Source organism: Tachypleus tridentatus, chromosome 7, assembly GCF_004210375.1.
Source record: "Tachypleus tridentatus isolate NWPU-2018 chromosome 7, ASM421037v1, whole genome shotgun sequence".
NCBI classification, from domain to species: domain Eukaryota; kingdom Metazoa; phylum Arthropoda; class Merostomata; order Xiphosura; family Limulidae; genus Tachypleus; species Tachypleus tridentatus.
In genome coordinates this window covers 165,863,220-165,887,208 of record NC_134831.1, presented here as the reverse complement: position 1 = coordinate 165,887,208, position 23,989 = coordinate 165,863,220, and the positions used below count along the sequence as shown (strand labels likewise).

General features: G+C 35.9%; 1 protein-coding gene across 2 annotated transcripts in view; it reads right to left on the bottom strand.

The window, feature by feature from the left end:
* LOC143257134 (cell adhesion molecule Dscam1-like) overlaps positions 1-4,626 on the bottom strand; it is a 101,933-nt gene extending 97,307 nt beyond the window's left edge. For both annotated transcript variants that reach the window (XM_076515416.1, XM_076515414.1), the window contains exons 1-2: positions 4,082-4,626; positions 3,076-3,405 (exon numbers count right to left, since the gene is read on the bottom strand). In XM_076515416.1, coding sequence (XP_076371531.1) covers positions 3,076-3,405; positions 4,082-4,169 — 418 coding nt within the window. In that variant the 5' untranslated portion in view covers positions 4,170-4,626. The remainder of the gene's footprint in view (positions 1-3,075; positions 3,406-4,081) is intronic.
* Between the last annotated feature and the right edge of the window lie 19,363 nt (positions 4,627-23,989).

Sequence of the window (23,989 nt, the reverse complement as noted above, 5' to 3'; positions counted from 1 at the left end):
TTCTATAGTCCAGTGCACTAACCACTTGGCTTCGCTCGAGATGAATATCCTAAAACCTTTCTTTAATACAAACTAAAACAGAGTGATTATAAACAATTTGGTGTGGTGGATAGGGCACAGAAACAAACAATAAGCCAGTGCGTGATGTTGCTTGTTAAGACCTTTGACCTGATCAAATCACTGGAGATGTTTTAGTATTGCCTTTCATGTATAGCAACAGCTGGTTTATTTTTAACATGTGTTTTTACACAGTTTTACAGCTTGTTTATTTTTAACATGTGTTTTTACGCAGTTTTACAGCTGGTTTATTTTTAACATGTGTTTTTTATACAGTTTTACAGCTGGTTTATTTTTAACATGTGTTTTTACACATTACTTTACTGTGCAGACAGCTCGTATTCTAGAATTCTTGCCTTTTTTTTCAGACTTTCTCCACTCTTGTTTCTGATGGTGTTTCATCAGTGCGAGTTGGCCTTCTGGTAGAGCCGTGGATTTCGGAGTTGAAGAGAGGAGTTCAAACCCTCTGCGATACTGCAAGCTATTTCCAACACTTTAAGATGTAGATACGTTATAAGAGTAACAGCCAATCCCTTAGTTAATATGGTGAGTTTGGGAACTTCTTTCGTCTTGGTCAGTGGCTTAAAATTAGGAGCAGTAGCAGATATCATTTGTCATAAATTCAACACATAAATATGTATGTTCTCTACCCCTGGTAATGTTACCTGTAGAGATTTTTAGCATTTTATACAGTACCCAAGTTTTCTTCATGTGTTTTGTTTTGTGGTCTTTAGTTTTTCCTGTTTGGTAAAATAGTGCTAAAGGTTTCTGTTTACTCTCGTAATGTTAGGCCCAGTTTCATGTCTGTTCTTATCAGAACCTTTTATATTAACATATCAATTATTAAGTTGATTTCAACTTATTAAAACAGTTATTTTTTGCTATATTTTTTTAGTTTACGCAAAGTTTCTACGAGTGGCATATCTTTCTTTATAATTTGTTGTAGTAGCAGTTAAAACCAGAATGAAGTCGTGTTTTTAAATATTACTCTTGGTGTCGCTGGTGTGCCGCCTTTAACTGTTTCTTTAAAAATGCAATCTAGTCTCTTTCCTTTCAAATACATTTGTATTGTAATTTCAATGTAACAATTGTCTATATTATACAAAACCTTTTATATCATATTTCAAATATATTTCTTTAGGCTATTTTTTTATTATTATTTAGTCGATTGTCTTGCTGTTTAGCCAGAGGGAGGTGTAACAGGTATGGCTTACTGACCACAATTTTTTTGAAAACTTGAGCGGTGTAAATCGCAATTAGGCTAAAGTATACGATGAATGATTTTTCAGTAAGACATACGACAAACTGGCTTGCGTAGGAGAAAATCTGGCAAATAAATGAAATTGTATTATCGGCGTTTACTGCAAGCTATGCGTATTAATTAACTTTAAGTTAGTTTGTAAAACAGATATTCGTTGAAGTAAAAGTCTTTCCTTACCATTAAATGAACTGGATTTTGTAGTTTTTTTATTTTTTACTGACAAATCAGTAAAAAGAATTAGAACAATAGTAGAAACCATTACAACTCTGTATACTATTACATTTGTTTTAACAAGTTTATTTTTATACAGTGAACTTGTCAATAATAATACACTTTTATACGTTACTTACACTGGGTAGAGCCTATTAATTTTTAGTGTAACAGGTTGCGGTCCTTAAGATCCAAGGTTCGTGCCACGATAGGCGCTGAACACATTTCATACTTTCAATTGCTTAGGCATTACAAGTATGACAGTAAATCCCGCCGTTTGTTTAAGTTTGTTTACTTGTTTCTGTGTAGTTGAACATAAAGCTACACAAAAGGATATCTGTGCTCTGCCCACCACGGGTATCGAAAACCCGGTTTATAGCATCGTTATAATGTGACGGTCAATCCCACTATTCGTTGGTAAAAGAGTAGCCCAAGAGTTGGCGGTGGGTGGTGATGACTAGCTGCCTTCCCTCTAGTCTTACACTGCTAAATTAGGGACGGCTAGCACAGATAGCCCTTGAGTAGCTTTGTGCGAAATTCAAAACAAACAAACAAACCGTATCAAATATTAAAAGAAAACCTGCAACACAAACAATGGTATCGACCATTCTCCAAAGTCGGGTATAGTTTCCTTGCAGTTACTAATCGAGACAGAGTAACAACAACTATATGCTTAGAATCTCTCTTGGAAATTTTTATTCTCTGTCTCTTCATAAATGTACCTAAAATTCATACCAGGTGTATATGTGTGCGTGTATATACATATATATACTAAAAACTTTTAATTTACTTTGCGGGTTTTCATTCTTTGTTTATTCCTCAAAGTTCCTAAGGAAAAGGTCCAGAAATCTAGGACTACTTCAACACTGTTAACAAGGTATTACTGAGGTACCATGAGAAAGCCCGAGGCAAAGAACTCCAGAATAAAAGTTTTCTAGAAAAATCAATGGATCGTGAGTTATAAAAACAGTAGGTTATAGGAGAGTAAATAGAAATTAAACTGTTCTAGTTGGATGGTTGTAGGTAAGGCACGTATAATGTTTAAAAACTAAAAATTTGTTCTAAAGAGTTTATTTCTTTTTGGTATAGTGCACAAGAAAAGAGAATGTGGTAAATGCAAGGGTAACAATTGGTGAGGTTTTCTTGAAACTTCGACAATGGTATATATCAAACGTGGTGTACAAATTAAAGGAAAACACAGTAATAATTGTGAAATAATACCGATACATCCCCACTACTAATCTGAGGGTCGCGAGTTCGAATCCCCGTCGCACTAAACATGTTCGCCCTTTCAGCCGTGAGGGCGTTATAAAGTTACGGTTAATCCCACTTTTCGTTGGTAAAAAAGTAGCCCAAGAGTTGGCGGTCGGTGGTGATGGCTAGCTGCCTTCCTTCTAGTCTTACACAGTTAAATTTGGGACGGCCTGCGCAAATAACCCTCGTGTAGCTTTGCGCGAAATTCAAATCAAACCAAACAAACAAACCATCCCCACTACATATTGTTATCAGTCCTGACTGGAATAATTATAAAATAAGACGTCACTAACCTGCCCGGACTCTTACTTCTCTGCTACCTATTGTTCCAAGAGTGTTGCTAGCTCTGCATCTATAAACAGTGTCATGTATATCACGTCGAAGTTTTTCGAGTGGAAAAGGTGGAAATATTAGAGAACCATCTTGCGGTGTCTCCCTCACACCTGTAACTGGAATAGCTGGCTTTCCATCGCGTAGAATCCATTCCACTTCTGGTCGTGGCTGACCACTGGCCTCACAGTTGATTACTGCACCTGTTACGTTCATGAATATCACGTTTCCAGGTGGTTCGTTCACAAATCTTGGTCCTACCGTGTTTCCGCTACTGCTTGGTTTAAGAAACGCTAAGTAACATGCAAAACAAAAGGCTATGATCAACGACAGAGTTTAAAAAATATTATAACAAATATGTGTGTGCTGCTTGGTAGCTTTCACGCCCTTTGAAGCATAACCTAAGATAGAATAAAAATCGCAGCTAAACATTACCCATTCTATTGTTTTATTACTAAGGGTTTTTTTTTCATATTGTGTATAATGAATAACCAGAACATTTGAGGTTACATTTTGTTTATACCAAAAATAGATTAAATGTAAGAATGACATTGTTTGCTCTTTATGACATTTCATAACATATATCCAGTTTTTTTCTACGTACAGACACTACAACATGTATCCGTTTCACTCATATTATATTTTTTAAATTTCAGTTGCTTAATAACGGATAGACAGTATACTTAGTTATTCTTAGACAGTAGTTATGTTTGTTTGTGAGCAGATGTTTGAATGTGACATGTGTAACACGAGTTCAAATAGTCTGTTTCAGTCTTAGATATAACGCAACACAGAACAGTTTGCACAGATTAAAAGTTTCTTGAAAAAAGACTTTAGACTCTAAGCCTGCTAATTTGGAACCAATGGTATTCTTCTTTCTGTTTCTCATGATAAATCACACATTGGGATGAAATACATCGTGCATGTAACATATTCTTAACGATAAAACAAACAGTAAAAGATTCTTACCTCCAGTGAGCCACCGAAATAAACTGGAAAATATGAGGATCACAAAAATATCTTTTGTCATTGGTCTAAAAATCAAAACTGCCACCATGATAACACAGTAAGATCGAGCTCTACTGAAAAATAACAGTTATCTTGACACCAACCAAACAAAACAGGAACGTTGTTACATCACGAGCTATCTCTCGTGTAACACGACGAGTTATTTTCTCCGTGTTACACCACGCGTTATCTTCTCCGTGTTACTCCAGAGTCGTGCAGAAAAATACTATTTACAAGCGTACAGACCATTCGTATAATCGGTGGTATTCATATGTAATACATTTGAGATACCTACAGATAGAGCAGTAAAGGAGTTAGCTGACAAACTTGCAGTATACTAGTTTTAACACTGCCTTCTCATACTCCACGTGTGTCTCTCTCTATCACCCTCTTTCACACACTTGCTCGCCCGTTCCTTACCGTTGTTCAAACCGTACACATGACCACTTTGCACGCACAACTCGTCAAAGTGAGCTCAGCACAGGTCTCCGTAACAACTTGTCAAGCTCAACAACGGGGAATGGGGTCGATTGATGGGCGGCCCGAAGTTACCTCTTCCTAGTGGCTGTTGTCAGCGCGCAGTATGTGCCTTTCCCGACAGACGTCGTGCTGGGAAACTCAGCCACTTAGTATCTACTCAACGTACCTATTTACTTCGTTTCTTACCTGAAAACACGTTGACATTGTATAAGTGTCCATCAACTCGGCGCTTCTATTTATTTCGCATCTTACCCACAAACAGAGTGACAGTTAATTAGTACCTAGTCTACTTTACATCACATCTTATTCTAGAACCTTTCATGTGAAAACGACAAAGAGTGGTATAAAAAAGTGCTGACGTTAGTGTATGGTTCTCGTCCTAACAGAATGTATTATAATATAACCACCTATTTATATTTAATGACATAGTCGCTTTACCCTTGTTTTCTTGTTATTTTCTTTCAGCGAACGTATACTAATTAGTTCCTTTTCTTGTTCTCATAACACAAACCAAATTTCTACGGAAGAATACAAAAATAACGTGTATTACCGCCTATAGAATAATTAGTTTTGTATAACAGGCATTGTCTGTCACACTTTTACCATGTTTGTATATTATGGTTACAACTACAAAGTTTGTTTTTTTGCAAAAGGATAAATAGTGTGGTACTGTAAATAGTGTGGTACTGTAAATAGTGTAAACGCATTGCCTTTTCAAGTACGTTACACGCTAAGTGGCATATTTAGGTAGGGGCTATAGGGGGCTCATCCCCAGGGCCAGCGGCCTTAATGGGGCCCCATTAGTAATTTTATTCTATGTAAAATTACATGTGGTGTAGGGGCCAAAAAATAATTAGCCCCTGGGCCAACACACCCTTAAATCCGCCACCGTACTTCAAATCATCCAATTATATTTACAAACAAACACTTTTAAACAATTGTCACTGTAAACATTTACCGCTGTAATTTGTGATATTATAGAAAATAAACTGTAAAGATTTACTTTTATAATTTGCGATGGTGCTGATTCTAAACATTTACTGCTGTAACTGGTGATAGTTTTGATTGTAAACATTTACCACTATAACTGGTGATGGTACTGATTGTAAACATTTACCACAATAACTGATGATGGTGCTCATTGTGTAGATTTTTCGTTATAACTGGTGATAAACTAATTTTTCTTTAATTTTGTTGGGTGGCACACTAAAATCTAAACCCAAACAATTGTTTATCTTGTGTTAAAACTCACCGAAACTTTGAATCCATGACAGTTTTTAAAAAATGGGAACTTTAAATGTTAAGTTGCTGGCTGTTGACCATAGTGCATGGAATGTTCAATAGATTGACTCTGTTTCAATACAGTAAATGTTTAACATATTGGAAATTTATCCCATTGTCTTAACTGTTCATTGTGTTAATCCTTTATTCAAATATACTAAATGTTCAAGATGTTGTACATTGATATCCCATTATACTAAATATCAAGTTGTGGAAATTGATTCAGTTGTACTAAATGTTCAAGGTGTTGGACATTGATCCCATTGTACTACATATTCAAGATGTACATTGATACTACTACACTAAATGTTCAAGGTGTTGTATATTGATCCAAATATGTTAGCTATTCAAGGTGTTGAACACTAATCCTAATATAGTAAATATTCACGGTGTTGTGCATTAATCCTAATATAGTAAATGTTCAAGGTTATAGTCGTTGCCCTCAACACAGCAAAGCATAAAAACCTGTGTTATGATCTATAGTGTAACCACATGTCATATAAGTGATTCGCGGGGTAACCAGTTGTCTTAAGGTTCAGCGATTCAGAGTGTAGCCACATGTAATAAGATTCAACGCAACGTTATACACTGTGTAACCATCTATTACATGACTTGATCAACAATTGAACACCATGTTGTTTATTTCACAGTCCGCTGTTGTGAACACAATGTTGAACATTATGTTATGTTATAGGTTTATTACTAGGCAGTTAGTTCTTCAGAGTTCAACAGCATTGAAACGTACATTATTTCGTTGTTTTACGTGTCGTAAAATTCAATATATTAGATTTTACAGAAATTGAACTCTGGACTTCAGCGAATATGAAGTTGTCGTGGTTATAATTTCTAATCTATGTTTTACAACTCTAAAAAATCACACTTTGGTAAAAGAAACAAAACGTTATACAATCATGAACTCGTAAAACTTGAATTTCTATATGAACATCTCAGTACAATCATGTATAAATCAATAATTTAAATGTGGTATTTTTATAAAAATAAACAAATAAAATGTAAGGTTTAAAAATAAAATAGGTTTAGTTTCGTGACAAGAAAAATGGAAATCGTTCTTCGTCGGGTTACAAAACGCGTACACCTCATAACAATTTAGTAACAGTCACAAAATACAATGGTTGCTTCAATCCTGAAAAAAAATATTTTGGACAAAGTCCAAAAGTAAATCGTTGTATAGAGGTTTTTAGGAATTTAAATTTTTTAGGTGATAACCAACCACAGTGTAAGCTACCATCACGTGACTATACTTTAGTGCAGTTCACTTTCACGAAATAAAGAGCTTTTGGCTGTTTTTATAACCATTTCCAATACTGTAAACATGGTACGTATATTGTTTTGTGTTGTTACATGTCCAGCAACAATGTTGTGAATGCTACCTCTTGAACCCCACAAGACCTTTAAAATAATTGTTTGTTTAGAATTGAGCACAAAGCTACACAACAGGCAATTTACGCTCTGTCCACCACGGGTATCGAAACCCGGTTTCTAGCGGTATAAGTCCGCAGACATACCACTGTGCCACTGGGGGCCACTTTGAAATTAATTGGTCCGTCTTGAACAGTTCTTAGAATCTCGTGAAATATTATATATTTTCCTTTGTGGTCTTACCTTTTTTATTATTGTTATCCATTATAATACTAAAGTTTTGGTCACAGTCCATATAGCCCATTTTGCAACTTTCTACTTAACAAATACAATATGATTCTTCTAGAATAATTCGGTTTTCGAGAGGTCTTTTGGTAAGCTATAAATTGTATCTTAGGAATTACATTTAAAACAGTTATCGCTATGATAGTCTGGCTAGTATGCTGTAACGTTGTTATTTTTATTATTTATTGTGGACGTTTTTACTTCAATAGTATAAAACTATCGTTACATGATTTAAAGGACTATAGCATTATAGTTACACGCCTTATTACTTTTGAAATTACACTGTTAAAAATAAGCCGCGCTTATTAGTGTTATAATATTATCATACAAAAATATTTTAAACTTTATAATATTGTTACAACAATGAAATATTCACACCGAACAGAAACAATGCTGTATAGTCAGATCTAGTAAAGTCTTGGAATACTTTGACATAGTGAGAATAGTAGACGTCATATTGCTTATAACTAACTATAATTCTAGTCACGTTTTCATTCATTGCCCCCCCAAAAAAAGGGTTTTCAATCAGAATGTTTTACAATAGTATTTCAACATCACCGAAGCTCACACCTTGGCCAGGTGGGTTAAGGCGTTTGACTCGTAATTTGAGGGTCGGGGGTTCGAATCCCCATCGCACCAAACATGCTTGCTTCATCATAACGTTTGGGCGTTATGATGTGACAGTTAATCCCACTATTCGTCGGTAAAAGAGTAACCCAATAGTTGGCGGTGAGTGGTGATGGCCAGCTGCCTTCCTTCTAGTCTTACATTGCTAAATTAGGGACGGCTAGCGCAGATAACCCTCGTGTAGCTTTGTACGAAATTCCAAAACAAACAAACACTCCCTATTCTTCTAAAATACAACAAAATTTTTATTAGTGTAGTTACAGTATTGTTCCAACTACTACAATGCAAGAAGTATAATGTTATAGCTTCAAAACTACAGTAATTCACTTCTTTACCGTCCAGTTTACGCATCATTACCACCACTTGTTCGAATTTACCTCATTTGTGTTGTCGTATCTAATTTAAGTAAAAACCAGTGCTTGTCACGACATATCACGCTTGGTTTATCGAAATAGGAGCCATAATTAAAGCCAACATGCATTTATCCAGATTTGATAGTTTGATTACTGCCTGTTCAATACGATTTTATTGAAAAAGATACAAGGGGGTGCCGTGAAACTCTATAAGTGTAATACGTGTTGGTATAAGAATCCTAAAGTAAATACGTAATGGAGCATGACCTAGCCTAGAAACAAGTGCATAAAATTTATCGTGAAAGTAAAAATATCGTTTTCATTTTAAACTTAGATCGTTTCTGAATTAAGCTATTTTCTATTCTTTAATAGATTGTTTAAGCAGAGTATTCATGATGAAACTTTGTAGAATGTACGACAACTGCCTGTTGTGGAGACACAAGTGTAGAGGACGATGTTTCGAGAGTCTTCTGCCTTTCGTCGTCAGGTCAGTGTGTGTGAAACTAAACTAAACTACCGTGGCAGGGGTTCAGTTTAGAGAGAGAGAAATCAGAAGAGTTCTCTCTCCAACTGGGGTGTTCAGGAACTTTGTAGTTCCTCTTCGTCCCCTTTCGTGGATTGTTATTAAGATTAAGTGGTGATTTTTTTATTTTTTATTTTTTTTTATTATTATTTTAATAAATTAATTATCGTTATTATTCTTGACTTTTTGGGTGGAGGATGTCTCTCTAAATGCTGTTTTGGGTGGAGGCAAAGGCAGCAGTGGAAAGAAAGGCCGGGACTTGTCCCTAAAGGAAGAAGTTGAGCAGATGTGAATATGAATATAATTCATTCAAATCCAGATCAAATCAAACGGCACGATTCAGGGTCTGGCAAAAGAGTTGCCTGGGCTGGGATCTAGAAATCCAATGCCTAAAGATTTTGATGTGGGGGGAAACGGGAGTGCCCCGAGAAAACCCACTTTCACACGACAGGCGCCGAAAGTTTTGCTTGTCGTGTGCCCTGTACCTGAAAAAAGGAATACATATTAATAACATGGATTTTATTTATTTAGATTCTTTGTTGAGTGGATTGTGATTCTTGAAATATGTTGTAAGGTGATATGTATTTTGTTGGTGCACTTGATAATTTGTGTAGTGATGCCGTTAGTTTGTTTCTATTTTCTGCTTTTAGATAATATTTGAGAGAAAGTTCTGTTATTCTGTCTCTTATAGTTGGTAAATTACTAATTTGGTGTAGATAATTTGTTGGCGTAAATGATGGTAAACTGAATGCGGATTTTAATATTCTGTTTTGTTGCACTTGGATTTCTTGGAGTGTGTTGTTTGACATATTGTATGTTACTTGACATCCGTACTCTATTAGTGGACGGATGTAAGCCTTGTATATTTGTATAATGGTGTTCGGTGCGCATTTCGATTGTTTACCAGTTATAGTCTTTAGATATGAAATCCTTTTTCTGATTGATGAGTGTATATTGTTTATGTGTTTTTTCCATGTTAGTTTTGTGTCGAAAGTGACGCCAAGGAATGTGATGTTTTTGCTCATGTTAATGGTTTTGTTTCCAAGTGATAGTTTTATTTTTTCTAGATTTTTTCTTTGCTTCTTTAGTTTTCTATAGAAAGTGATTGCTTGTGTTTTTGTCGGATTTAACACGACCCTCCACTTGTTGCTCCATGTTGAGACGTTGTTTAGTGATTCTTGTATGCGAGACGTGGCCATTACTGGGTTTCTGGAGGTGCTCCAGATTGCGATGTCGTCTGCGTATTGTGAATTGTGTGTGTATGTTAGATTTGGAAAAGGTATGTCACTGACGAAAATTATGTATAGAAGTGGAGAGAGGACTGATCCTTGGGGCACTCCTGCCGTTATATTAAATAATTTGGATATGGTTTTATTGACTTTTACTTGTGCTGTTCTATTGGTTAGGAAATTTGAAATCCATTTGACTATCGTGGGATTTATTTGTAGGTGATTTAGTTTGTATATGATGGCGTTGTGCCAAACGCTGTCGAATGCTTTTTTTTGACATCTAGGAATACCCCGATGGTTACTTGATTGTTGTTGTAAGCTTTGTAGATTGATTCGGTGAGTCGTGTGAGGTGATCTGTTGTTTGTCTATTTTTTCTGGAGGCATTTTGAGATTCTGGAAGGATGTTGTTTGATTCGCAAAAATGGAGGAGACGGTTGGAGATAATTCTCTCCATCAGTTTGCCAAGACAGCTTAACAGACTGATGGGGCGGAAATTATCTGGATTTGTTCTGTTAGTTTGTTTCTTGGGGATCGTTGTTATGATGGCTTTTTTCCACGTGTCAGGGTAATACCCGGTCGCTAGTGAAATGTTCATGATGTTTGTGAGGTGTTGTAGTAGTAGAGTGGAACTTTTTTTGAGAATAATATTTGGTATTTGGTCATGTCCGGGGGAAGTGTTCTTCAAGTTTTTGATATTAATCTTTAGTTCGGTTGTGGTTATTTTTCTATTGATTGAATTTGAGTATGCTTCTAGTGTCTCGCCGGGAAATCCTGGTGAGAATGAAGCTTGGTTTGTATTTATGTAGTTGTTGACATGGTGTTGGTGTTGTGTGTCGAAATCTGCTGAGTTTAAATCGCTAAAAGAGGATTTGTAATAGTCAGCTAATAAGTCAGCTTTCTCTTCGTCCGTCCTTGCGATTTTATTGTTGTGTGTGATATGTTGTAGCATGTGATTTGTGTTTTTGTCTGAAGCAATACTCTTGAATTTTTTCCAGAATTCTTTTGGATTGTTCTTGGTTTTTCTAAGTTTTTGCAGAAGTTATGCCAATTGTTTTCTCTGACTTTTTTAATTTCTTGTTTAATTTTTGTATTTGTTCTATTGATTTCTGTTTTAATGTGTGGATCGCGTGTGATGTAGTGTGTTCGTCTTAATTGTCTGCGTTTGATTATTAGTGCGTGAATTTCTGGTGTTAGCGTCCATTGAATAAGTGTTTGTTTTCTTTTTGATTTAGGAATTGTGTTTTTTTATGGCTTTCTTTATGGCTTCTGTAATTTGATCAACATAGTTGTCTAGTTCTGTTTTGTTATTTACATGTTCGGTTGGATGGGGTAGGTATGAGTCCAGAGAGGTATTAAAAGAGAGCCAGTCTGTTTCAGTGTAGGTGTATGCGGACGGAGTCACGTACGCCACAGCAGGGTGGCGCAGGTGAATCATACATGACATGGGGAAGTGGTCACTGGTGATTTCATCATGCACTTTAAAGTTAGATATTCTGTTAACCATGTCCTTGGGTGCAATGATGAAATCGAGTACATCGTATGAGCCGTTAGCGGCTGAGAAGTGTGTAGGTGTATTGTCATTAATTAAGTGCATTTTATTGCTAGAGATAAAAATTTTTATGCACGATCCTCTGCGTGTGTCTCTGTTACCCCTTAATTCTGTGTGCGGTGAATTAAAATCTCCAATAATAATTGGTTTGAGTTTACGATTAACACATTTTTGAAGGAAGTTAATGTCGATATCTTTGGTTGGTGAGCAATATATGGCTAGAATCGGAATAGTTAGCCGGTTGTTAAAGTGGATATTACAAAAAAATGGTCTCATTAATGTCAGATTTAAAGGAATCTTCTATCGAGATTAGATGCGATATTTTTGTACTAAAGTAAGTTATTATACCTCTGTTGTTTTCTGAGTGAGGTATGCTGTGTGAGATGAATCCGGGGATTGTGGTGTTCTGTTTTTCTGTGCAAAGTGTTTCTGAAACGATGATTAAGTTGGCGTTTATATGTTTGTTTATGTTGTATATTTCTATCCTTTTGTCTTTAAGATTTCCTTGGCAGTTGATGTGTAAGATTTTAATGTGTTATATCATTGTGTTGTTTTATTTCCCTTGCGTGAATTTTGAGTGAAAGATGGTGTGGTTTGAGGTGAGGAAGGTTAAAATAATAACTTGCAAGGCTGCAAACAGCCTTGAGTGATTCGTGCCTCGATTCGAATGAGGGGAGATCACTCAATTCTATCAGCATTGCTAGCAAGTTTGTAGTGAAATCTGTGGGGTTAAATGCTTGTGTTGTTTTCGGGCGTGTTACGTCCGCGTAAGTACGTGTTGGTTGAGGTTGAGCGTGTTTGGTTTGCGAGTCAGTTGGAGTTGGTAGTAAAGGTTGTTTGGTGTTGTTTTGGTAGCCGTGGGTTTGATTATTGTTGTTCGTGGTTTTGAAAAGGAATCTGTTGCGTATTTGGGGCAGCCTTTGTAACTGGCTGTGTGGGGGCCCTGACAGTTAGCGCATCTAACTTGGTTACGCTCGTTAGGACACTGAGCGACCTCGTGAGATCCGCCACATCTAACACATCTGTCCTTGGCCATACAATTAGTTTTTGTGTGTCCGAACCGTTGACATTTGTAGCATTGGATAATTGGTTTTTGGTGTGTTTTTTCCGGTTCGGTCGTGTGTCTTTTGAAAAATAAAAAGCAACCGTTTTTTAATAATTTTTCCTGATCGTCTTTTTTGTTGACGGTTACCTTGATCAGTGGCGTTTTTTGTTTCGTTCTGAATGAGATAATTCTGTTTGATGATGCAATGTCGTAGCCTTGAGTTGTTAGTTCGTCAGTTATTTCATGATCTTCAATGTCGAAATCGACACCTCTGAGTGTGTGTGTGAGGTGTTTTCGGTCTTTTATAGTGTCCTGGTGGATTGTGGAGAGCTGTTATGATTGGTTGGATAATCACTGTTTCTGATTGGAGGAGAGATTTCCTGTAGATTCAACCGAGTTATTTTTTGTTATATCACCAACATTTTCAATAACAACAAACCTCTTTAATCAAGGGATCAACAAATATTATTTTCCAGTTTTATTGTCTATACATTTCATTTTATAATTTTAGTACATAGACGCACAACAATATTAGGTTATGTCAGCAAGATATAAAATCCACTGTTAAAACGTAGTGTTACCAAAACGCGCTGGCTTTTCTATATATTAGAGGTTGTTACTCTAATTGATTTTTGCTTGTAATAATTCTATGTATACGCCAAGAATTCATCTTATGAATTATCGTAATTTTTATTAGCTCGCATAAGAATTTACCGGAGTTAGACAGCCTGGACCAACTTTTTTTTTGCCTTTTTATTGGTCAAACTTGATTTCGCAAAATCTATTTATTTCAGTTAACTTTAAAATATTAGGTTATGGTATACTATGGGGTGGGGTTAGTAATACTTCCTTTGTCATTTTTGATGGGCTATAAGCTAGTACATAATAAGATTCAGTGTCTTTGTCAAGTTTCTTCTAAATGGGCCGGCCACAAGGACATTTAAATGGTACCAAACAAATCATCTTTGTCCTGAGGTTTTACCCCACATTTTTCAGAATCTGGATATCTTGCGGAAACAATTCCGAAAGCGGGCCCTAATTTGGCATTTACATTAGAAATTTTTAACACGTATACAAGTAGGATTACTAATTACTGTTTGCAACTTGGTTAAAGAAATTTAATCTACATTATAGTGGTAATGACTATTAAACTGGAAACGTGTTAAATATATACAAGTTCTACGTTAAATCTGTATTATAGCGGCTCTATACATGTGGGTCATAAGACCACGGGTTCGTTAGTATCAACATAGTACTTTGCCCCACTAGTGCATCTAAGTTTCAAAAGCTCCTACAATAAATCTTTATCTTCGTTTCAAAATATTTTCCCGTCTATTCTAGTATCAAAAATTTCAAATGCCAGTCATAAGGAGTCCTGGGGTCGTTAGCGGTCCACTACAAATATGTAAAGATGAAGTCACATCATGGTGATGGAAATGGGGGCTCTCTTATTAAACTTTTCAGGAATATTTAAAGATAGCTTATTGTACAGCTTTGTTCTTAATTACAAACAAAAGTCAATTTTATATTTTTTGCCTGTTTCAAGCTTCACTGTAAAGAACTAATGAACCAAAGTAAATGAAGTATTTCATTTTTTTGCGTTTCAGTGTTTTTGTGTCAACAAACTTCTGAAGTCTCCTTCCCACACAATCCATGGAGTTCGTAGACAAATTAGTTTTTATTTGTTGTTTTCTTTCTAAGGGGGACGAAACAGTCCTAGTTTTCTCCCATCTGATGGGACGTAACACTGGATTAGTATTTGTTTGTTATAACTTATAAAGGTTCGTTGGAAATTTATACAGTTTGAGGGAACACACCATGATTACCTGCCTCTCATTACAAGCAATAGACTCGAGGCTAAGGGTTAATTTGTTAGGTTGATGTAATTTCCTTCCTTAGTTTAATCAACCTTCATTTATTCTTTTCGTCCTATAGAAGGTCGTTATCGTCTAGGAATTAAAAATCAAGAGAAACAGCTTTTGTTGCGTGCTGAACGCGATAGATGCGGTTGATCTACTGAGCTTCCATTAATTTTCTCAAGAGTGCGCGTTTATATCGAACTCACTAACGTTCTGATGCATTATTCCCGTCGTATTACAACATTCGTCATATACAATTCTTCTGTATTCGAGGAGGCTCTAGGCCTAAAACTAGAGAGCGCACATACCATGAATAACGAAAAGAGATTTCTTAACCCTACTTTGAAAGTAGATCTAGCGTTATCTGACAATATCATGAAGACAAAATATTGGGTAAGCTTTGTTGGTTTCTTGTTGTTTTAAAGACATGCCAACGAGTTGGAAGGAATCGTTAGAAGGAAAGAACGACCTTGTGAAATACAGGGCGGTCCCAAATTATCTTTCCTATTTTAAAATTTTACTGACTCAGGAAATACAACCATGCAGTTTTCATCACCTTGTAGCGCAACTAAAACAGCTTCTTTTATCAAACGTATTAAACGTTTGTTTTTTACTTCAGTGAGTAGTGTTACCCCATAAAATAGTAACTGTGCAAGAAAAGGTGTAATGTGTCGTTTGACTTGCAGGGACCAAGTCAGTGACTGTGATGGTGTGGTATAATTACAGGCGCCAGTACAGGAAAGAAATATGGGGGTATGCTAAGGATATCGTGTATCGCACACCTATAGCAAATATAACAACTAAATATCTGGATAACGTACGCCATCCCTACTGTAACTATAGACATGTTACAGTGAACGATAATCGATAATCGCTTAGACGTGTTGAGAGTCACTAATGTTTTATTATTCACTGTACTTAGGCTTCAAAACTTATTAGTTTACTGTTGTTTTTTTTATAACGAACTTCAGAGTAGTAGAAACAAATTTTATATTAAGTTTTTATTGATTAAGTATCATTTGAATATTAACCTTTTGTTAGTAATACGTCTTCTATAAAGTGTACGACTCTCAGGCTTAGCGCGTTCTGTTGAATCACTGCGCTGGATTTATTATAAAATGGCAAGGTTTTAGAAATAAATAAAGTAGAAACAAACAACTAACAATACATACATAAAATAATTTCATAGACGACATTCTTTTTTGTCTGTAGAAACATTGACATTCTTGATACAGTTACTTTATTCTTATTTTATTTATTTCTGACATTTACAGAACATCTCCATAGTTCAACTAGTGAGGCTTTATTATAACAGGTCATTTTGCACATTTTGAAAATGCACTACTGGAAGAGAGATTTAAACATGTAACAAGTTTCAAAATCGATATTTGATTTATCATGCTTGTTTGCGTGACGTAATGAGAGAATGCGCAGATGTTTGTTCACATTTAGCACTTGCTAGTGACAGAATCCCTTAAAATTTAATCATATACTGAATTTCTGTTTTGATATTTAAAACAGCTTTGGTTTGATACTTGTTCCCATGGCAGTAGTATATACTGAAGATGGAGGGGTGGTGTTAGGAAAGAGATGGTAGAAGTGGAAGTAGCAGATTAAGTGCCAGACGGACCTGGGGCTAACTTTCCCTACCGGGCCTATTATGATCGCGACTAAAGAGATAAAAAAACAAGTAAACCTCATATCGAGCTTTCATAGAGCCTGAGCCTGGGGCTACAGCCCCAATATCCCCCGACTTAATTCACCCGTGAAAAGTGTAGACTGATTTTTTCAGCAGGGGTGGAACTGTGGCGGAACGGAATTTCTCCTTTTAAGGATTCAAGTTATTAGCATTCTTGGTCTTTCGATTTAGATCGCAAAAGGGTGTTCTATCTCTTTCATCATCTCAGTTTAACCACTGTTTTTCAGATGTTGGCAACCAGACGGAGTTGCTTAATGAGAAGATTGCGAGTACTAGGTAGGATAAACAAGATCACAAAAGGTGAAAAACGTCAAATAAAGAACATTTTCTATACAACATGGACAACAAGTGGGGCAACTGTCACTTGTCAGTTAGTTAGGAACGGGGTTTTGATTCACATTAAGGCAGCTAGTTTGAACTTTGTCGAGATCATCAGATTTAGAAGGAACTACACCTAACACTTATACTGTTAAAGGTCATGGATAGTCTAGCCAGAAGTCCTGGTCCATATAAATGCCATGAATAGCCTGGCCAAAAGTCCTGGTCCATATAAATGCCATGAATAGCCTGGCCAGAAGTCCTGGTCTATTTAAATGCCATGGATAGCCAGGCCAAAAGTCCTGGTCTGTTTAAAGGTTGTGGATAGCCCAACCAGAAGCCCTGGTATACATTCCATTAAGTACATGTAGGACCTCCTTTTGCATCAATGTCTTAACCGCTCTCACGACGTCAAAGAGATTAGGAGGAGTTGGCTGGGGTCCTCCATTACATCTATTGATCTGACCATCACCTTCTAGTTTTATACAAAAGGGGAAACGTACTGGTTGTTAGGCAGCCCATTTTCACAAATTCTTCACTTTTAAACAAACTGAAGACAAACTTTTATGCAGTCTGAAGATTTATAACGTTAAAAGTCGAGTTTCGGTACCCTCTGTAAACAAAGCCCAGATAACCTATTGTGTAGTTTTACGGTTAGCAACAAACCTAATCCAATGAACCATCAAATTACCGACTTGTTTTACATTAGTGTAAATAAACTTAACGAAATAAGTGCATGATCACTCGTTTTACGTGCAGCACACACGAGGACATTTTGGAAGTTCGGCAATGTTTTGTGTGAAAACTTGTGATATTGACAGGATTTTAGTTTAAAACGTTCACATGCCGTTTTGTATTACCACTAGTGACTCAGCGGAAATTTTGAGGGTTTATCGCGTGTCAGTATCCATAACTTTATTTCCTGAACCTTGTGTCTTATTTACTTTGTTTCTGTGGTTTTAAGCACAAAACTACACAATGGACTATCCGTGTTATGCCCACCACGGGTATAGAAACCTAAATTTAGCGTTGTAATCCTTTAGACTAGACGTTGTTCCACCAAGGACCCAAATCTTGTGTTCTTAACTGTTTTATATACGTTTACAAGTAATATATAACACTGTAGTGTAGTAAACGTGTTACGTATTATAATTTATTTCGGACGATCTACTATGTTATGTACGTTACTATTTCAAATAACTTGGGAGTTAAAACATGTTAATATATATCAAATTTATGATGTTGGCCAACAAGATTGATACACACAGTTTTTTTCTTAACACAAATATATTTTAATACATTAATAATAATATAATTGATAGTAACTGTTATTACTAAAAATTATTACAAATAATGGTTTATATAGAAAAGTTATATAAACTATACTGAGTCTTCTATCTGGTCTATAACTGAATATTTTATCGATGATCTAGGTCCATGATGAACAAATTAATTTTGAGTTGATACTGTCATATCGCTTATACTAGCTAGCTCTCATTTTTTGATTGGCTTTACACCGCTTACAAGTTCACTTCTTACGATGAAGATATTTAATGTCCTCGTAGAAATAATAACGTCCAAAGTTCTTGGCTGAAGATAAACGGTTCGTAATGTTCGAAATCTATAACGTTCCTGGTCAGATATCTGAAGTTTTGCGATTACTAGGCAGTAATCACAATTATAACTTCCTATAGCACACTGTCTAATAATAATATTATATTACTGTCTGTCGGCTAGCTGCTTTTGTACGAGTCACACGAGATTCTAGAACGTTCAACAAAGTTCAAACACACTAGTGTTTTAGTAAAAGAAATATTGTTGATTCGTACTCTCATAAATCTTCTACAAATTTTGAGAACAGACGGGACTTGCGCAGTACGCACCAAACGGTATATGTAAGATTCATCAAACTTAAGCACTCGTACGTATTAAAATGATCGTATAACGATACATCCTTTACAAACGACTTGTATATATAGATATGTGCTTTAAAATATAAGAATAGTTTTAGGAAGACAAGAAAAGTCATAGTGGTCGTGATCTATTTCAGTACTAAACATTTATTTACTGTCAGAGAGTACATATTAGTGGATTCGATATAAATTACCATTTTTAGTTTCATGTGCAAATCAGTGTGATTAATGTCCTTTAAAACTCGTCAATTCAATACACTTACAAGTGAAACTGACGTAAATGCAGGGCACAGTGGTTGTGGCAAAAAAGAAAGCGCAAAGCTATACACATGGAGTTCTATCTACGTTGTACCCAATGCAGGAATCCAACCCCAAATTTTAGCATTATAAACTCTCAAGCTTGCGGTAGAACCCTATCGTGAAGGGGACGAAACGAAAATTTGACAAGAAATAAAGTCCCCAGTGGCGGACCTGAAGACTTATAACGCTACAAACTGTACTTAAATACCTGTGGTTAGCATAATGCAGATAGCCCTTGTGTTTTGTGTTGTTTTTTTTTGCTTAACAACAGACGAACAAGGACAAGAAAGAAAGGGTATCATATAGTTCAAAGACTAAAACTTGAGAAAGGACAGACAGACATTGAAGGAGAAGAGACCAAAATTGACTGTGAGAAGTATCCACATATCTTCAACTAGAAAGGACAGGCAGACACTGAAGGAAAAGAGACCAAAATTAATTATGAGAAGTGTCCACATATCTTACCTCCAACTAGAAAGGACAGGCAGACATTGAAGAAGAGACCAAAATTAACTGTGAGAAGTATCCACATATCTTATCTCCAACTACAAAAGACAGGCGTATATTGAAGAAGAGACCAAAATTAATTGTGAGAAGTATCCACATATTTTATCTCCAACTACAAAAGACAGGCGTACATTGAAGAAGAGACCAAAATTAATTGTGAGAAGTATTCACATATTTTATCTCCAACTACAAAAGACAGGCGTACATTGAAGAAGAGACCAAAATTAATTGTGAGAAGTATCCACATATCTTATCTCCAACTACAAAAGACAGGCGTACATTGAAGAAGAGACCAAAATTAATTGTGAGAAGTATCCACATATTTTATCTCCAACTACAAAAGACAGGCGTACATTGAAGAAGAGACCAAAATTAATTGTGAGAAGTATCCACATATCTTATCTCCAACTAGAAAAGACAGGCAGACATTGAAGGAAAAGAGACCAAAATTAATTGCGAAATGAAGATATGAAGTTTTTGAACACACTTGCTCAGTAGAAAACTAGGGATGTGCAGTGTTTAAACACAGGTGTTCAGTAGAAACTAATGATATACAATGGTTTTATTTTCATTTAAACAGTTGATTTAAATATGACTTAAAACTGTATTTTAAAATATTTACTTTGAAAAAGACGGAGAAAGAGAAAGATAATACAACTTAAAGTTGAACATAATTTATGTACAACAAACACGGTTGTCCTCCAGGACTTAGTGTTAAAATACGAGGTTCTATTCCTTCCTGCTCGGCCCGGCATGGCCAGGTGGGTTAAGGCGTACAACTCGTAATCTGAGAGTCGCGGGTTCGAATCCCCGTCGCACCAAATATGCTCGTCCTTTCAGCCGTGGAGGCATTATAATGTGGTGACCAATCCCACTATTTGTTGATAAAGGAGTAGCCCAAGAGTTGGCGGTGGGTGGTGATGACTAGCTGCCTTCCCTCTAGTCTTACACTGCTAAATTAGGGACGGCTAGCGCAGATAGCCCTCCAATATCTTTGCGTGAAATTCAAAAACAAACAAACAAACCTTCCTGCACCTGAGTATAATGTATCGCCCATGTGTAGATTTTGCACTAAAATAAACTAAAGGCTTTGTCATTGAATTAAAGTAAAAACACCAAAACAGTTTTACATTCATCTTAAAACACTGACTTGTATTTTAAATGGAAAAAGCTAAAAATGCTACACTTAGTTGTACCAAAATTTCTTTACAGAAAAAAAAACGATAGAAAAATTTCAGCTTTGTTGTAAACATCACAAATATTTATCAAAACGCTCACAAATTTCGTTTGTAACTCGCTTTCTAATATAGTTTTACACATTTTATTTTTTTATCATTTGCCCATTTAGATGAAATTTAAGATCGTTTCAGTGGTGATCAATGCATTGTCGCTTGAAATAAAAAAAAAAGTTTCATAGAACTACACAATTCTTTATCCCTAATTGCTCTCTCCAGTAAGTCCTTTAGTCCTATACAGGATAAATCTTCAAAACGTCGTGCAAGCGTGAACTGACGTTCGATAGATTACGTCATGTTACATGCTGATTTATGAAAACCTGACAACCTCCTACATCATCTAATAGATCTAACGTAACGTTCAACTCGATAATGAAATTGATCACGTAAAAGTCAGCAAGCTTTCAGTAGAAAAAGTCTCATTGAAAATCGATTTGAGAGAATTTTAAGAAAAGCGTTGAAAAAGACACGATACTGCAAGATCGACATTCAATAATATATATATACATATGTATGAAAACAGGATGACATGCCATAAAATGGTAATAAAATAAGTTTCGGTTTGGTTTATTTTTTATCTTTCGATCTCTTCGAGTGATAATCGGATTATATAATTATAATCGGGCTTTCTCGAAATGAAAAATTGTTTATGCAAATCCTGTTATTCCTACTGAGTGTATACATTCGTTTTCCACATGATATGAAGCTTTAAAAGCAGCTGTTTCTGACGAGTCATGTTAGATCAGAGAATACTGCTAAACGACTTAAAGTTAAATTTATCACTTTTTTTTTCAGCTACCACTGACCCATTCTTCTGTCTCTCTCTCTACCTGATGTTCTATTTAAGCAGCCACCTGCCTAAATAATCGTTCACCTGTTTGGAAACTTATCGATTCATATCTTCCTTTCTGTCTATCCGTTTTCATTCTGGCATGTCTGAGGTTTCAGTTATTTTTTTTCAAAATCAACCAACCATTCCTTTGTGTATCTCAAAATGTAATGAACTCCGTGCACGTTTATTCACCTGAATTTCAATCTATGAATTTTTGGCATAAGCACATATAATACTTGAGTCTGATTTGTCAATCTCTTCTTTGTTAACTTGATACTTGCCCGTTTATCTGCGTTTTTTGGGGCGTCTAATCTGTATCTCTTTATGTAAAGCTGTTTATCTACATTTGTTCAAAAATCGTTCTATTTATCTGCATTTTAATATGTACATCTATGTTACCGCCCTGTATGTGTCTGCTTATAATTGTTTGTCTGTTGTTCCTTCTGTCTCATTTCTCTATTTTTCAATCTGTCTGTCTGTGTCTTTCAAAATAAAAATTGTGAGATCGGTGTTTACATAAAATATCTTGCAGCCGTCTCAAATCAAATATTAGTTTGTTGTTGTTTTTTTCTGAAAAGGCGTCTGTTTCATGCCATACTCTGTCTCTAAGATTCGAACCATCACACTTAGCGTTATCGATAACACTTATCGATTAGGATTACATCACACAACCCTCCACATCTAGTCACCTTTCAAGCTATAGCCGTACTTTTACTAGTGTCAAGAGTTGACCAAGCTAAAAGTTAATACTCAAAATCAACAACAACTCGGAACCAATCTATGAGGCGCAGATAGCCCAGTTACTCTGCGCCATAAAACGCCAAACCCACCCATCCAATCTATGAGCTGCTACGCTGCGACTAAAAATAATGTTAGTTGGTTTGGTTTTTGAATTTCGCGCAAAACTACACGAGAGCTATCTGTGCTAACCGTCCCTAATTTAGTAGTGTAAGACTAAAGGGAAGGTAGCTAATCATCACCACCCAACACCAACTCTTGAACTACTCTTTTACCAACGAATAGTGGGATTGACCGTCACATTATAACGCTCCCATGGCTGAAAGGGCGAGCATGCTTGGTGCGACGGTGATTCGAACCCGCGACCCTCGAATTACAAGTTGAACGCTTGAACCCACCTGGCCATGCTGGGCCTGTGTAAAACTGAACAAGCCACTAATCAGGTTTTCTCAAAGTGAACAAACTACTAATCAGGTTATATTAAACTGAACAAACCACTAATCAGGTTGTGCTAAAGTGAACAAACTACTAATCAGGGTTTGCCATTATTTATATATTATTAAGTGTTGAAACTCGAGTCATGAAACTAGGAGTGACAAACACTAAACACTATCAACAGAGATAGTTAAACTGAATATAAATTAAAATATTTTAAACACAGTTGTCTTCTTTTAAACAAGGAACAAGCGACATAAATTTCATTTGTAGAGTTAAGTTTCAAGGAGAATTTTTCGCAGTGAACACTGTGAAATAACTATATTCATTAAAGATATTGTTACATAATTAAGCAACTTGGCGTATCCAATAGCGTTTTCAATTAGCGTCCTTAGTCATAGCATATTCCACGAATCTGTAGCTAAAAAGAAGTGAAGCGTATGTCAAAGCGTAATAAGTCACTTTCGTCTTTCTAGAGCTCGGCCCTATAATAGAGATTTGGACTTGGTATTGGGGGGATGGTGTTGACTGGCTGTCGTCCATTTATATAGTAGTTCAGAATTAGGGACCGCGGTAGAATACCTTATTATCTTTACCCTAAATACAAGAAACGAAGTGTACTTTGTTATTACAGGGATCTCGAAACGTTTAATTATCACGCCCCCTTTTATTTTTAAATCGCGACTACTTATAACGCTCACAATCAGGTTTATATAGTCCAATATAACTGCTCTAAAACAAATGAATAAATTGTTTTTCAACTTCCTTCTTAAATAGGTCTAAAATACGTATGAAAATGTTTTCGTTAAATATATTTCGATAAGTGTTTATGTTATGTACAAGTAATTTGAGGAACTAACAGAATAGTTCTATGGTTTATTTAAAGTGTAACGTATTCAACTACAGAACTGGAGTATGTGTATGTGTATGTGTGTGTGTGTGTATGTGTATGTGTATGTGTGTGTATGTATGTGTGTGTGTGTGTATGTGTGTGTGTGTATGTGTGTGTGTGTGTGTATGTGTATGTGTGTGTGTATGTGTATGTGTATGTGTGTGAAGGAACAAGAGACTTGTTATTTATACGCCACAATACAGTATTAACATCGCGTGCCACAGACACTTAGTCTAGTCCTGTTTGACCAAATAGTAGAATTTGACCGTCACTCTTTTTATGTATTTACGACCCCTAAGTGTGCAGCATAATTTCTTCTTTCTTTCTTTTCGTATTTTATTTGCGGTAACGGGACGCGAATGTTCGACCCACAGGCCCACTGTCTGGA